Source organism: Dromiciops gliroides, chromosome 2 (genome assembly GCF_019393635.1).
Source record: "Dromiciops gliroides isolate mDroGli1 chromosome 2, mDroGli1.pri, whole genome shotgun sequence".
Taxonomy (NCBI): domain Eukaryota; kingdom Metazoa; phylum Chordata; class Mammalia; order Microbiotheria; family Microbiotheriidae; genus Dromiciops; species Dromiciops gliroides.
The window spans coordinates 293,389,341-293,405,642 of NC_057862.1; the positions used below are offsets into that span (position 1 = coordinate 293,389,341).

The 16,302-nt window shown below is 40.7% G+C and overlaps 1 protein-coding gene across 3 annotated transcripts; it reads left to right on the forward strand.

The window, feature by feature from the left end:
* Window positions 1–8,425: 8,425 nt before the first annotated feature.
* Window positions 8,426–15,767, forward strand: HSP90AA1 (heat shock protein 90 alpha family class A member 1). 3 transcript variants are annotated; one of them, XM_043983214.1, is made up of 11 exons: window positions 8,426–8,444; window positions 10,440–10,601; window positions 10,702–11,068; window positions 11,696–11,829; window positions 12,231–12,545; window positions 12,809–12,974; window positions 13,338–13,528; window positions 13,608–13,755; window positions 14,178–14,446; window positions 14,626–14,959; window positions 15,091–15,767. In XM_043983214.1, the coding sequence occupies exons 2-11, from the start codon at window positions 10,440–10,442 to the stop codon at window positions 15,198–15,200; spliced, it is 2,196 nt and encodes a 731-aa protein (XP_043839149.1). In that variant the 5' UTR covers window positions 8,426–8,444; the 3' UTR covers window positions 15,201–15,767. The 3 variants fall into 3 exon arrangements, with proteins under 3 accessions (XP_043839149.1, XP_043839151.1, XP_043839148.1); XM_043983216.1 differs by lacking the exon at window positions 8,426–8,444 and adding an exon at window positions 8,616–8,634; XM_043983213.1 differs by lacking the exon at window positions 8,426–8,444 and adding an exon at window positions 9,127–9,284.
* The last annotated feature ends 535 nt before the right edge of the window (window positions 15,768–16,302 follow it).

The window sequence follows — 16,302 nt, forward strand, 5'->3', positions numbered from 1 at the left end:
TCCAGACCTGTTTGTAAGACAGAGGTCTCAGATCCCCTCCTCCCCCTTGGGCTAACAAAATCACATGGTTCAAGGAGCCCTGTTCTCAATAATGTCTGTTCCAGAGTTGTGTCCATATAAGGAAGCATAAGGTCCACTCCTGAGTTATACAAGTTATACAAGGAAGAGGGATGGGAATACTGCATTCCAATTAGCTAGTTTTTGTGCGTAGATGTAACCCTTGAGTAATCAGACCAATGATGAAAAAGGGGAGGGTCCATTCGTGTTAGGGACTAAGGTATAAAACAGGGCCTTTGGGCACCCACTAGCTGCACACTAGGGTGCCTCCTTTTCACTAGAAGGAAATAAAAGAGCCTTTGTCACATCCCTGCTGAGTTCCTGAGAATTATTGAGAAGAGGATTGATTTTCCCTCACAATGACTAATGCAGAAATATGTTTAATGTGATTGTACATATATAACCTATATCAGATGGCTTGCTGTCTTGGGGAGGGTAGAGGAAGGAGAGAGAGGGAGAAAAATTTGAAACTAGAAATCTTATAAAAACAAATGTTGAAAACTATCTGTACATGAATCTGGAAAATAACAAAATACTTTTATGGAAACTTAAAAAAAATTTTTTTTTAAAGAATGTAAAAAAACACCTTATTTAGGAACTGTCCCCTGACCTTTCAGCAAGGCCCCAGGAGACAGTCTCCATAGGGAGGTACCCATTAGGTGTCCCAATCAAAGATTCATAATATTTCATCTTAACATATTGATCAGAGAACTTATCAACTTAATCAGAGAATTACCCTGTTCAAACTCCCTTACAGAGGAAAAAGGGAAATGTTAGGAAATTATGCAATTCAACATTTATTAGGAAATAAGGAAGGAAGGGAGGGAGGGAGGAATTAAATGTTAATTAAGCATTTACTATGTGCTAAGTAATAATTTTCATTTTATTGTTTTTTGTTTGTTTTTGGACAGGCAATGAGGGTTAAGTGACTTGCTCAGAGTCACACAGCTAGTAAGTGTCAAGTGTCCGAGGCCAGATTTGAACTCAGGTCCTCCTGAATCCAGGGCCAGTGCTTTATCCACTGTGCCACCTAGCTGTCCCAGGAGGCCCCAGTTTCTAAGAAACTAAATATAAGAGATTATATGAAGTATAAATACAAAAGGGCAGATAGGTAGTACAGTAGATAGAGCACTGGGCTCGTAATCAGGAAGACTCATCTTCATGAGTTCAATTCTAGCCTTAGACACTTAGTCACTGTGTGACTCTGGGCAAGTCACTTAACCCTGTTTGCCTTAGTTTCTTCATCTGTAAGCCACTCCAGTATCTTTGTCAAGAAAACCACAAACATAGTATTGCACTAGAAAGATTAATTGGGCAGCAGTATTAAAGGCGATAGACTAGAAGTAGGAGGACCAGATAAGATAATAATACAGGAGACTGGGTAAAAAGAGACAATGTTATGAAACAGAGTGGTTGGAGAAATATGGAGGACTTGTTTCTACTTAGAAACAAGGCTTGGTAATAGTGAATGTGGGACACGAAGCAGAGGAAGGGGACAAAGAATATTCCCAAGGTATAGGGTCTGACAGGCTTGGAGGACAGTATAATCGAGTTAAATAAAGTTTAATGAAATTCAGTTCAACAAATATTAAGTGCCTACTATGTGCAAGGTACTGTGCTAGGAGCAAGAGAAACAAGATGAAAATGAAGGAGCTAATACAAAGTATTATACAAGACTTAATACAAGTTACAGTATGATTCAATTTAACAAGCATTTATTAAGTGCCTTCTCTGTGTAAGATGAGGGGCAGCATGTGGTAGTGGTTAGAAAAGTAGACAGAAATTGGGATGACCTGGGTTCAAATTCTGCTTTGGCCACATAATGGCTGGTGATGGAAGACAAGTCACTTAACCTCTGAGTGTCCCCATCAACTCTCTAAGGCTATAAGTTGCTCCCAATAAAGATACATATACAAAAAATTTTGGCAGGGAACACTAGCAGCTGGGGTGAATTTTGAAGAGAGCTAGAGATTTCAAGAGCTTGAAGTGAAGAGGAAAAATCTACAAGGAGAGGAAGTCTACCTGTTCAAAAGCATAGAGTTGGGAGGCATAATATAATGTATGGGGAACAGTAATCAATCAATTAATAGCATGAAAAGGTTACTTTGTGCCAGGAACCATGTTGGGTGCTAAGGATACAAAGAAAAATCAAGTAGTACTTGGCCTCAGGGAGTAATAGGAGAGACATCACATACAAATCAGAACATACAAGACAAATTCAGCAAAGATGAAAGATAGCCTTAGAGGGAGTGGTAGTAGGAAGTGGAAGGAAAGGCCTTCTGAAGGAGGTTGTGTTGGAGTCAATTCAAATAAACAATAATTTGTTAAGCATACTATGTGCCAGTCACTGTGCTAAGCATAGCAGAAAATAATCTCTGCCCTTAAGGAGCTCACAGTCTAATGGGGGAGACATATGCAAATAACTATGTATAAACAAGATATATAGGGGCTAAATTAGAGATAATCAGTAGAGGGAAGGCACTAGCATTAAGGGGGAACAGGAAAGGCTTCTTAGAGAAAGCAAGATTTTAGCTGGGACTGGAAGGAAGCCGGGGAAACCAAGAGACAGAGGTGAGGAGGGAGAGAATTCCAGGCATGGGTCAAGCAACAAGTATTTATTAAGCAATTACTATGGGCCAGGCACTATGCTAAGTGCTGGGGATAAAAAAAAATAATAATACCTAGTATATTATAGTTCTTTCAGGTTTGCAGAGCATTTTACAAATATTATCTCATTTGATCCTCACAACAGGCCAAGGAAGTAGTTGCAATTATAATCCTCATTTTACAGATGAGGGAACTGAGGCAGACCCTGTTACCCAGGGTAATGCTAGTGTGTCTGAGGCCCCATTTGAATTCAGATCTTCCTAACTTTAAATCTAGTGCTGGGGGCAGCTAGGTGGCACAGTGGATAAAGCACTGGCCCTGCATTCAGGAGGACCTGAGTTCAAAGCCGGCCTCAGACACTTGACACTTAGCTGTGTGACCCTCGGCAAGTCACTTAACCCTCATTGCCCCGCAAAAAAAGAAAAAAAAAAGAAAAGAAATTTAGTGCTCTATCCATTGTACCACTGAACAAAAAGGCAATCCCTCCTCTCAAGAAGCTTACACCCTAACACAACACATAAAAGGGGGAGGTGGGAAAGGTGAAAACATCTGAGTGAGGAATGATGGCAAAATTTGGAGAGTCACAAGTTTAGCTGGGAGAAGAATTAAGACTGGATAGTCTGGGCCCATCCTCCAAATACAGCAGAATACCATTCCTTTAACCAAGGGACTCACCAATGAAAAAGGGGGCCAGCATGGTGGAGGGATGTTCCAGGGTAAAAAGAACCCAGGCACTGATGGAAGTCCCAGAGTGAAAGGCAGTTCAGTTGGTATCAAAGTTCAAAAAAGGGGAGTCAGTGAAAATGTCAGGTGAAAAATGTCAGGGGTGTTAGGTGTCTCATTTGAGGAACAGTAAGGATTCCAGTGTTACTGGATTACAGAGTACCTGGAGGGAAATATGGTTTAAGAAATCTGGAAAGTTAGGAAGGAGCCAGTTCCAAAGGGCTTTAAAGCCAAATAAGAGTTTACATTTGATCTTGGAGGTGATAGAGAGCTACTGGAATTTATTGATTAGAGAGGAGATAACAGGGCCAAACCTTGGCTTTAGGAAGCTCAATTTAAACAGTGGAGTGGAGGATAACTAGTGAGATGAGACAAAGTCTTAAAGGGGGACAAGCATTCTAAGAAGCAGAAGTTTGGAAGGGAGAGCATTCCGGTCATGGAGAATAGTCAATGCAAAGGCATGGAGACCGTAGATGGGAGTGTCAAATCGGCGGAAGAGAAAGAAGGCCAGTTTGGCTAAACAGTAGAATACATGAAGTGGAGTAAAATGAAAGAAAATTGGAAAGGCTCAGGTTGTGGAGAGTTTTGAATTCTAAACAGCATATTTTATTCTAGAGATAATCTGGAGTTGCTGGAGCTTGTTGAGTAGAGCAAAGAAGTGATAGGGTCTGATTTCTGCTTTAGGACAATCATTTTGGGATCTGTGGGGAGGGTGGATTGAAGAGAGATGAGGAAGGAAGATCAATTAAGTGGCTGCTGCAAAGATACAATTGAAAGGCCCAAAAGTAGTTGTGGTGGCTATCTGAGTAGAGAGAAGGGATGAAAAGATATTGTAGATAAAGAAATGACAAAATCTAACTGAATATGTAGAGTGAGAGGAGTTGAAGATGACATTGAGTGGTACCCTTAACAATACAAAAGAGAAATTCAGAATAAACCAGGGGGTGAGGGGAGAGAGGTGGTGGTCATGAGTTCTGCTTAGGTTATATTGAGTTTAAGATACCTATGGGACCTACAGTTCAAAATGCTCAATGGGCAGCTGGGGTGTGGGACGGGAGAGACTAAGACCAGATAAATAGATCCAGACATCTTTGGCAAAGAGATGGTAATTGAACTAATGAGACCGCTAGGGATCGCCACATGAGAGACTTGAGAAAGAGAAAAGAGTAAAGAGGCCAAGATAGAGCCTGGGGGAAAACCCATAGTCAGTGGGTGTGACCTGGAAGGAGATCCTACGGAGAAGTAGTCTGACTGGTAGGTGAAACCAGGGAGACTAGAGTCTTGAAATCCCCGAGAAGCAATGCATAAAAGCAAAAGACAATTCCTCCCCAGAGGTGCTCATAGTATTTGGGGCGGGGCGGGGGGGGGGGAGAGGGGGGAGTAATCAAGAGGGAGCTAGTTGGTTCTGGGGTTGGAGTATTGTGGCCTGGAGTCAGAAGACCTGACTTCAGATTCAGCCTCAGACAATCACTACCTGTGTGACCCTGGGCAAGTCACTTATCCTGAGTTTGTCTTAATCCATTGAAGAAGAAAATGGCAAACCACTTCTGTATCTTCATGAGGAGTTGGACACAACTGAACAACAACAGACAGAGGAAAGACACTGGAATTAAGAGGGACTGGGAAAGTCTTCTTGTTAAAGCCTTTTTAGGATTTTAGCTGACTTGAAGGAAGCCAGGGCAGGCAAGAGGCAGAGATGAGGAGGGAGAACATTCCAGGCATGTAGGACAGTCAGTGAAAATGCCCAGAGTGCAGGGATGGAATGTTTTGTTAAAGGAACAGGAAAGAGGCCAATGCCATTGGATTGTAGAGTACATGGTTGTGTGTGTGTGTGTGTGTGTGTGTGTGTGTGTGTGTGTGTGAGAGAGAGAGAGAGAGAGAGAGAGAGAGAGAGATTTTATATTTCATCCTGAAGGTGGTAAGAAGCCACTGGTTTAACAATCAAGCTTTCTGAAAATTTAAATTTAATCTGCCTTGTTATCATTTACTCCATCTTCTCCATCACTTTCTGAAGCCTAAATAATGAACAAAGCAATAAGGCTGATTTCTGAGGTTAAACTTCCCTCACTGGAAATTTAACAATTGGCCTTCCCCTGAATCTGGGGTACATATTTTGGAGTTGGCCTTTGGAAGCAGAAGGGTACCCTCCTCATCAGAGACTGAAGTAAAGGAGATAGTGGGAGATGATGTCACCAAGTATGCCAGTTTGGCTGCAGCCCAATGTGAATAGAGGAAATATGGGGATATCAGTGTGGAAAAAGGTTGGAAACCAAGTGTGAAGGAATTTAAATGCCAAAACAGACGTGTCTATATTTTATCCCGAAGGCAAAATGAGTCACCAAAGCCTCCTGAGCAGGGAAGGGACATGGTCAGACTTGTGCTTTAGGAATATCAATTTGGCAGCTGTCTGGAAGATGGAAAGGAGAGACAGTCGAATCAGCAAAACTATCGGGAAACAATTGCAGTAGTTCAGGCTATACTTGATAAGGGCCTCAACTGGAAGGGTACCCCTTTAAATCGAAAGAAGGACAGAAATTCAGGAGATATTTTGGAGGTATACTTGGAAACTGATGGAAAATCAGGGGACTGAGGAAGAGCAAAGAATGACATAGAGGCTGTAACCTAATTGATGAGGCATTACTGGGGGTGGGGAAAGCATTTGGTATCTGATTTGGAACAGGCACCCTCGGAAAATTTGAGGAGGGAAGCAACGATAGGCTGAAGACAAGTTTAATTTTAGACACTGAATGAGAGAGTAATTACAAGAGACCCAATAAAGTTAAACTGTTTACATTCCCATATGAGAAAATGATACATGTAACTCCTAAGAACTTATCATTATTAGAGCAGTTAGAATCTACATAGACAGAGGGCATGGGTATGAATCTTTTTTTTTTTTTTTTGCAGGGCAATGAGGGTTAAGTGACTTGCCCAGGGTCACACAGCTAGTAAGTGTTAAGTGTCTGAGGCTGGATTTGAACTCAGGTCCTCCTGAATCCAGGGCCAGTGCTTTATCCACTGTGCCACCTAGCTGCCCCTTGGGTGTGAATCTTAAGCTGGGGTGAATTTCAATTAAAAAAAGGTAGGGGTGAGAAAGAGGGATGCACAGAGAGAATGGAGAAGGAAGAAGTAGGATGGGGAAAATTTACATAAAAGGGGCACAAGGAAGACCTTTTATAATGCAGGGGAAAATTAGGGGGTGGGGAATACCTGAACCTCACTCTCATCAGAATTGGTTCAAAGAGGGAAGATGATAGATAGAATATATATAGTGTGTATATACATATATTGCATATATGTGTGTACACACACACACTCAATTGTATATATAAATATAACTTATCCAATAGGGAAATAGGAGAGGAAGGGGATAAGACATATGGGAAAGGGGATGATAAAAAAGGAGGGCAGATTAAGGGAGGCAGTGGTCAGAAACAAAACAGACTTGAGAAAGGACATGATAAAAAGAAAGAAAAGGATAAACAGAAGGAAATAGGATGGAGGAAAATACACAGTGATCATAACTGTGAATGTGAATGGGATGAGCTAACCCATAAAACAAAACTGATAGCCAAATGGACCAGAGAGCAGTATCCAACATTATATTGTGTACAAGAGACACAGTTGAAACAGAAAGACACATATTCAAAATAGAGGGCTGGAACAGAATTTTTTATGCTTTAATTGAAGTAAATAAGGAAGGGGTAGCAATCATGATCTTAAAACAAAAGCAAAATAGACCTAATTAAAAGAAATAATCAGGGAAACTTCATTTTGCTAAAAGGTACTATAAACAATGAAGTGATAGCAAAACAATTTATATCAAGTTTCTTTGATAAAGAAATATAAAGAGAACTGAGCCATTACCCAATTGATAACCGGTCAAAGGACATGAAAAAGCTGTTTTCAGAAGAAGAAATCAGATCTATAGCCATATAAAAATGTTTTAAATCACTATTGATTAGAAAAATACTAATTAAAACAACTCTGTGGTACCATTTCATACCTATCAGAAATGACAAATGCTGGAGGGCCTGAGGGAAATTAGGTAAATTAATGAACAGTTGGTAGAGTGCTGAGCTGGTCCAACCATTCTGGAGAACAATCTGGAACTATGCCCAAAGGGCTATAAAACTGCCCATACTTTTTAATCTAGCAATACCACTACTAGGTCTGGATCTCAAAGAGATCAAAGAAGGAAAAAGACCTGTATGTACAAAAATTATAGTAGCTCTTTTCGTAGTGACAGAGAATTGGAAATTAGGGGGACGCTCCACTGAACAAATTGTGGTTTATGATTGTGATGAAATACTATTGTGTTGTGAGAAATGGTTTCAGAAAAACATGGCAAGACCTAAGTGAACTGATGCAAAATGAAGAACTGGGAAATCATTGTCCACAGTAAGAGCAATGTTGTAACGATGATCAACTGTGAAATATTTGCCTACTCTGATCAATACTATGAACCAAGACAATTCCAAAGAACTCATGATGAAAAAATGCTATGCACCTCCAGAGAGGGAATTGATAAACTGAGAGCAAATTGAAGTATAACTTTCTTGCTTTTTTTTTCGATATGGTTAATATGGAAATATTTTACATCATTTCATATGAACAATTGATATAATGTGCCTTCTCAATGGGTGGAGGTAGGGAGGGAGAGAATCTGGAACTCAGAAGAATATTTAAAATAATTTTTAAAAAATGATTTGTGTTTATAAAAAATTAGACATGTTGTTTGAGATGCCAGCCAGGCATCCAAGTGGAAATATTCATCTGCTGGAAATGGGGTTCTGGGGAAAGATGGGGGTGGACATATAAACTTGGGAGGTCAACTGCATGAAGGTGATAATTGAAGGCCCGGGAGTGGGTCAGATACTCCCTGAGAGTGTATCGAGATACAACCCTGTGCAACACCCATGTTTAAAGGAGGGGAGGAGGAAGAAGAGTGAGCAAAAGGAGACAGAAGGATTTCAATTGTATATATATATTGGTGCTGTGCGAAAAACACTGGATTTGAGACCGCGGACTTGGGGTTTAAAACCAGATAGCCTTGGGTAAGTGAATTCCTTTTTCTAGGCCTCAGTTTCTTCCTCTGTAAAATGGGGTGGGGGCGGGGAGGAGGAGCCTAGAGGCCAAACATCCAAGGTTCTTTCCAGCTTTGAATCTATTAACAATTTGTGAGCTGAGGCGGGACCAAGACTAGCTGCGTAGGAGGAAGATTAATCTGACACCAGCGCTGGAGAGGTAGGGGGAAAAAGGCAAGACGATTTGCTGGGAGGCCATGGCAACGGCGTAAGACCCCAGCTGGGGGCCCGACTAAGGCAGTGGCAGTCTCAGGAAGGAGGCCGTTGCTCGCCCCCGCTCGCCACGCGCGCACACGCGCCCCTGCCCCCCTCCCCGTGGCCGGGCAGCGGTCCTCGCGCCAGCGTGCAGTCAGTTGGGGGTTGGTTGAGTGGGCCGCAGAGAACGAGGTGGGGGGGGCTGGAATGGGATCACGCTAAGCCTGCGCACCCCCCACCCCCACTCCAGCCCAGCATCCCTTCACCTCCTCCTCCGTAGCCCGCAGTGGGGGAGGGGAGGGAAGAGGAAAAGGGAGCGGGAGAGGGAGAGGGAGAAGGAGGAGATAGAAAGAACTAGGGTCTGGGCGGAGAAAAGGTGGAACCTCCCTGCGGGGCGGGGGCCGCGCGCTTGTGCGCACGCGCAGGGCCGCGGCGGTTGGGGAGGGCTCGAGAACTCTCTTCCGGAAGGTTCCGGAGGCTTCTGGAAAAGGCGCTGCTGAGGCGGGGAGTGCCCGACTCTATATAAGGGGCGGGCGGGGGCGGCCGCGCGCCAGTTTGCTCTTCTTTCGTCTTGCTGCCAGCTGAAGCCTTCGGGCTCCCGCTCTCTCTGCCAAGGTAAAACCCCTGCGGGCCTCAGCTCTCAGAACATGGACCTGGGCGTGGGCACATTCGCCCATCCTGCAGCCGGGGCTCGGGCTCGGGGAGGAGGCGGCAGAAAGCGGCCCCGGCCGCGAGGTTGGGGTCGGGGCCGCCGAGGGTGGGAGAGAGGCGGCTCCCTGGCCCCTTCCTTTCCTCCTGGGCTGGAGGGCCCCGGGGCCAGGTCTTGGGGACCCCCTTTCCTTCCGATCTCATTTGACCCCCCCCTTCCCCGCCGCATTTATCTTCCGTGAGGTGGAGGGGAGCGCCCCAGTAAAATCCTGGGGAATAATGGTGGGGATGGTGCCCCCCTCCCCAAAATCCCGAGGAGGATGCCCGGGGTTGGGGGGGGCTGGGGCGCGCGTCACCGCCCCCGCCCGCGGGCCTCCTGCTCGTCGGGCGGGGCACCTGCGTCTGAGCCCGGCGGGGGAGGGGGGCGCTGAGAATGCCCCTAAATTCAATCTTTTTATAAGTTGATAAGGGATTTGAGACCTTTACTGCGGATTTGCCCCCTCCCCCTTTTGATTTCCTTGGTAATGACCTAAGGAGAGGGACCATAGAAAAGATAAGAAAATCTTTGTGGGAGGTGTGCTGGTCTTCTTTTTAATGATTTTTTTTTTTTTACGTATTTGCTTTCTCATTTCTTCGCCCCCACCCCCATATAATGTAAGCTTTATGAAATGGTGGAACTTAGTGTTAACCTTTTCCTATCTATCCCCAGAGCCTAATTAACAAGTGCATTAGGCACTTAATGTGTAGGAATTGAATTGCAGTGAATTCTTTACCATCATTTGAAAATGCAAGGTTTCTGTCTTATTCCTTTGCCCTAGCTTCCTTTGTAGAGGACGGGTTATCCTCTTAATGAGTTGAGCCTCCTAGCGTTAATCTGGCTGGAGAGGTGGCAGTCTCTTAAATAATTAAAGGATGAGATGCAATTGGATCGGGCTGTGTCCCCTGTTTTAAAATGTTCCCCTTGAAGCATGAATTAAGGCTCATAATGACTTGACTCCAAATGAATTGGTCTCATTTTATTTTCTACCATGGTCCTGTTTTTAATAACATTAATCTGTTACTGAATTTACAATTCTTTAATAAACATAGATATTGGTAATGTTTGATAATAATGTTTTATAGATGCCTGAGGAAACGCAGACCCAGGACCAACCAATGGAGGAGGAGGAAGTGGAGACTTTTGCCTTTCAGGCAGAAATTGCTCAGTTGATGTCTTTAATCATTAATACGTTCTACTCTAATAAAGAGATCTTTCTGAGAGAGCTAATTTCAAATTCATCTGATGTAAGTTTTTTTTTTCTTTTCTATTATTGAAATTAGATTTAGTTCCAGCATAGCTATTTAAATTAAAAGTTTAAATTTTTAAACATGTTTTTCTTGATAGGCTCTGGACAAAATTAGATATGAGAGTCTGACAGATCCAAGTAAACTAGACTCTGGGAAAGAGCTGAACATTAGCATCATTCCAAACAAAGATGATCGCACCCTTACCATTGTGGATACTGGTATTGGAATGACCAAAGCTGATTTAATCAACAATCTTGGTACAATAGCAAAGTCTGGAACCAAAGCTTTTATGGAAGCATTACAGGCCGGTGCAGATATCTCTATGATTGGTCAGTTTGGTGTTGGCTTTTATTCTGCCTATCTGGTTGCTGAGAAGGTGACCGTGATCACTAAACATAATGATGATGAGCAGTATGCCTGGGAGTCTTCAGCCGGAGGGTCATTCACGGTTAGGACTGATGTAGGTATGTACTTGATGAAAGTTCATTTTTATTTTGTAAAATTAAGGCAATTTCAAAACAGGTCAGATTCTCTTTATGCAGAGGGAAAGCATTTTGGTAACAGTGGAAAGAGGGGATCAGAATCCTACCTTTAATTATGACCATGGGCAAATTTTCTGGATCTTGTTATTTTCATCTGTGATATGAGGGGCTTGGTTGGACCAGGTATATTTTGAAATTTCTTTCTGGCTCCTATGAATGGTGGCCATAGAAATAAAACCAGGGTAGTTGGATAATGTGAAAGGATTGGCTATATGCCCAACAATGACAAGTATAATTACTCTTAAAAGAACTACCTAGGGGCAGCTAGATGGCGCAGTGGATAGAGCACGGGCCCTGGAGTCAGGAGTACCTGAGTTCAAACCGGCCTCAGACACTTAACACTAGCTGTGTGACCCTGGGCAAGTCACTTAACCCCAATTGCCTTGCTAAAAAATAAAATTTAAAAAAAGAACTTTACAGTACTTTATTGTAAATGTGGCATTGCTGCTTATCATTATAAATATAAATTGAGGAGGAAACCTTTATTAGAAATTTTGTAGTTATTCGATAAAGTTTTAACACATCCCCCCCACATGTATTCTCTTCAAGGTGAACCAATGGGCCGTGGAACAAAGGTGATTCTGCATCTGAAAGAGGACCAAACTGAGTACTTGGAGGAAAGAAGAATAAAGGAAATTGTGAAGAAGCACTCTCAATTTATTGGCTATCCAATTACGCTTTTTGTAAGTGGAAAATCCTGTGATTCTGAACTGAGCTCATCCTCTTAACTATATGCCTAGATTGTTGCTAGCTAATGCAGAAGTTGGGAAGGGAGATGTATTTTGTTAAAAATTATTTTGATGGCTACATGTATAAGAAATAGCTAGAACTATTGTAATATTTACATAATATGGTAGCTCTTTTTAAAACTCTTATTGAGTCTTGTAGCTAATTTGTCCTTAGGCTATAGTGTGTTCAGATAACATCTGTAAATGGACCTGGGGCTGTTAGAAAATAGATTTATTAAAAATTTATAATGCAAGTGTTGAGCCACTTTATTTCTGTATTTGATTGACAAGCTCCCTAAATGCTGTATTCATTTTTTAATACAAGCTTTGAAATGACTTGTACTTTCTTTTTGAAGGTGGAAAAAGAACGGGATAAAGAAGTCAGTGATGATGAAGCAGAGGAAAAAGAAGAGAAACAGGAGAAGGAAAAAGAAGAAAAGGAGTCTGAGGATAAGCCAGAGATAGAAGATGTTGGCTCCGATGAAGAAGAAGAAAAGAAGGATGGTGACAAGAAGAAAAAGAAGAAGATTAAAGAAAAATACATTGATCAAGAAGAGCTTAACAAAACAAAGCCAATTTGGACCAGAAATCCTGATGATATCACTAATGAAGAATATGGCGAATTCTATAAGAGCTTGACCAATGACTGGGAAGATCATTTAGCTGTGAAAGTAAGTTTCACGTAGTAAATTTGTACCAGGAGGAAGTGTAATAGGCACTTGGTGGTTTTTTTTTTAATTACTATTGCCTTTTGTATACAGTGAATAGTTTGTATATAGTATTTTGGATTTTGAAAATTCAGTTGGCTACATCTTAAGATTCAATCAAGTTAACATCTTTGTTTACACTACAAAGAGCAATGGAGAAATTAGCTTTGAAAGATCTTTGTCTTAATCTGCTCGCGTATAGATTTTAATGAAGCTTTTTATTACAGCACTTCTCAGTGGAAGGACAGTTGGAATTCCGAGCCCTTCTCTTTGTTCCAAGACGTGCCCCCTTTGACCTGTTTGAAAATAGGAAGAAAAAGAATAACATCAAATTGTATGTGCGCAGGGTTTTCATCATGGATAACTGTGAAGAGCTGATCCCTGAATATCTGAGTAAGTAGGAGGGGGAAGGAAAGAAACATTTAAATAATGCTTGCCTGGTACCAGTTGGTGTGCACTTTATAAAAATCTCATTTGATCCTCATAACAACCCTGTGAGGTAGATTAACCACCTAGGACAATTAAAGACACTGTGAGGCAGATCCAAGGTAGTTACTTGCCTTGGAGTCTCTAAAATATCTGACATTGGATTTGAGGTTTTCTGACTACAGGCCCAGTGTTTTATTGTGCTAGCTACTTTTCCTCATTTTAAATAAGGGAGGAGAGGTAGCTCTTCCACATGTTTAAAGGACATCTTTTCATGTGTTTATCGAACTCAGTACTTTGTATTTAAAGTCCATTTCAAATTGTTTTCAGATTTCATCAGAGGTGTGGTGGATTCTGAAGATCTTCCTCTGAATATTTCACGTGAAATGCTGCAGCAAAGCAAGATTCTGAAAGTGATTAGGAAGAATTTGGTCAAAAAGTGCTTGGAACTCTTCACTGAACTAGCAGAGGATAAAGAGAATTACAAAAAGTTTTATGAGCAGTTTTCTAAAAACATTAAGGTTGGTTAAGTTTTGATCAACTTATTCTTTCTGCTGTTAAACTTGGAAGATTCTCAAGTACTTTTTGCTTTTTTTCCAGCTTGGAATACATGAAGACTCCCAGAACCGAAAGAAACTTTCAGAATTGCTGAGATACTATACTTCTGCTTCTGGTGATGAGATGGTTTCTCTTAAGGATTATTGCACGAGGATGAAGGAGAACCAGAAGCATATCTATTATATTACTGGTAATTCATATTAATGTTACTATAAAATAACTTCATATTTGCCTTCATAATTAATGCTTTGGCAACATTCACTCCCAGTAAATTCTTTTTCACTTGAGTGGCTTTGGAAAAGAGATTGTCTTCATTTGAACATTGCATTGAATAAGAATACTGTACAATTCAATTTTTGGACTGATTTTAAAGACATTCTTAAATCTAAATGCTGTAACCTTAATGAGCATTACTGATATGCTAGATTGGGATTAAGACAGTTTGGACTAAAATTAAAGGCTAGTAGGGGAGGAGGATCTCTTTGAGAAAGTTTGGATGCCTTAACGAGGTCTTGAAATTTTGAGATTGTAAAAAAAAATTAGAACATGGGCAATGAAATAAATACATCCATGGGAGAGAATGTTGTGTTACTTATAAATTTGCTTTTTCAGGTGAAACCAAGGACCAAGTGGCTAATTCAGCTTTTGTTGAGCGTCTTCGGAAGCATGGTTTAGAAGTGATATATATGATTGAACCTATTGATGAATATTGTGTGCAACAGCTAAAGGAATTTGAGGGCAAGACTTTAGTGTCTGTAACCAAAGAAGGTTTGGAACTTCCAGAAGATGAAGATGAAAAAAAGAAACAGGAGGAAAAAAAGGCAAAGTTTGAAAATCTTTGCAAAATTATGAAAGATATCCTAGAAAAGAAAGTTGAAAAGGTATGGTTTTCTGTGTTTTGGGGCCATCACCTTAACTTTTGAGAAGATTGTTGGAAGAACTTAAATCGAGTCATAAATTGTGTAATGTAATCAATCATTAAAACCAACCTATTAATGTGGGGTTGTTTTTTTTTGTTTTTTTTTTTGCTTTTTTTTAATAAAAACAAATTTACCTTCAGGTAGTTGTATCAAACCGGTTGGTTACTTCCCCATGCTGCATTGTCACAAGCACATATGGCTGGACGGCAAACATGGAAAGAATAATGAAGGCTCAGGCACTAAGAGACAACTCAACGATGGGTTACATGGCAGCAAAGAAACATTTGGAGATAAACCCTGACCATTCCATTATTGAAACTCTACGGCAAAAGGCAGAGGCTGACAAGAATGATAAATCAGTCAAAGATCTGGTCATCTTATTGTATGAGACTGCACTGCTGTCTTCTGGGTTCAGTTTGGAAGATCCCCAGACACATGCCAACCGGATCTACAGGATGATCAAGCTTGGTCTTGGTAGGTTGATAAGGCTTGAGGGGGAATGGATTATGAAACATTTTAAAAGAAAAAGTTTAAAATGTTTAAAAGCTATATTTGAACTAGGCTAACAAGTTATAAAATTGTGGCTTTTTTTGGTCTTTAACTAGGAATTGATGAAGATGATTCAACTACTGAAGAAACCAATGCAGCTATTACTGAGGAAATGCCTCCTCTTGAAGGAGATGATGACACATCGCGCATGGAAGAAGTGGACTAAAGCATTCCAATACATGGAACTATAGCATGTTTCCTAGACTAGTCCGAATAAGTTATTTTGTATAAGGTGTTGAGAAAATACTTGATGTCTTCATTCCCTCTGATGTATATTTTCAGATATGTTTCTTTATTTTTGTTAAATCACTTTTTAAAAAAATGTATGGCATGAACTTGCTATTTATGGGGAAGTTTAGGTTTCTTTCCCCTTCTGAGTATAATCAGTACTGTGATACCTTAGACATTCAAGCAAGAACTAGTAATCATTGTAGTTTAACTTTGGTTTTATTTTAGGGAGGGAGAAATAATATCCTTAATATATGTCCAACATTGTAATCTAATGTTAGCTCACTAACACTCTTGTGGTCTGGTAACAGTATATAGCTATCAGAAAGCTGAATAATGGAAATACTCCTTGGTCTCTAAAATACACTGTTTTGAGGTATCTTAAAATGTTTATAAAACTATCTTTCTTTTATATACGTAAAAGAATTGAGTTCCGTTCTATTCCATTCATTTTTGCATGTATAAACCCTGAAGTCTAGGAAAATAAAGTGTTAACACCAAGAAACTGTGGGAGTAGCCTTAGTTTTCAAAAGCCAGAGTTGAATAAGTACATTTATTTTATTATGCTACAGTTGAACAGATAATACTGTGCAATTACATTTATTAAACATTTCATTTGGGGCAGCTAGGTGGTGCAGTGGATAAAGCACCATACCTGAATTCAGGAGGACCTGAGTTCAAATATGATCTTAGACACTTGACACTTAGTAGCTATGTGACCCTGGGCAAATCACTTAACCCTTGTTGCCCCAAAAATTTCATTGATAAAAATAGGGATATACTTGTGAATAGAAAGTAGTCAGATTGTTTTAAAGATTGGAGTAAGTAACAATGGCTTATTTAGGCCTTTTTTAGGTGGTTTTATTAATCTGAGCTCACTTTAACCTTGTAGACAAGTGGTGTTCTGGTGGCTACATGGTATGGGTTTTGATAGTTCTAGGTATAGAGGTGATGATAACAAATGCAGAAATACAGTATGATCCACATTTTGGGTAATTTACACTAGAATTTTGACTTTATAAATAGCACTAAACTTAAAC

Coding starts and splice junctions, on each gene's coding strand:
- HSP90AA1 (XM_043983214.1), top strand. CDS start 10,440: ATGCCTGAGGAAACGCAGACCCAGGACCAACCAATGGAGGAGGAGGAA. Junction 11,830..12,230: donor GCTATCCAATTACGCTTTTT/GTAAGTGGAAAA, acceptor TTCTTTTTGAAG/GTGGAAAAAGAACGGGATAA. Junction 13,529..13,607: donor AGTTTTCTAAAAACATTAAG/GTTGGTTAAGTT, acceptor CTTTTTTTCCAG/CTTGGAATACATGAAGACTC.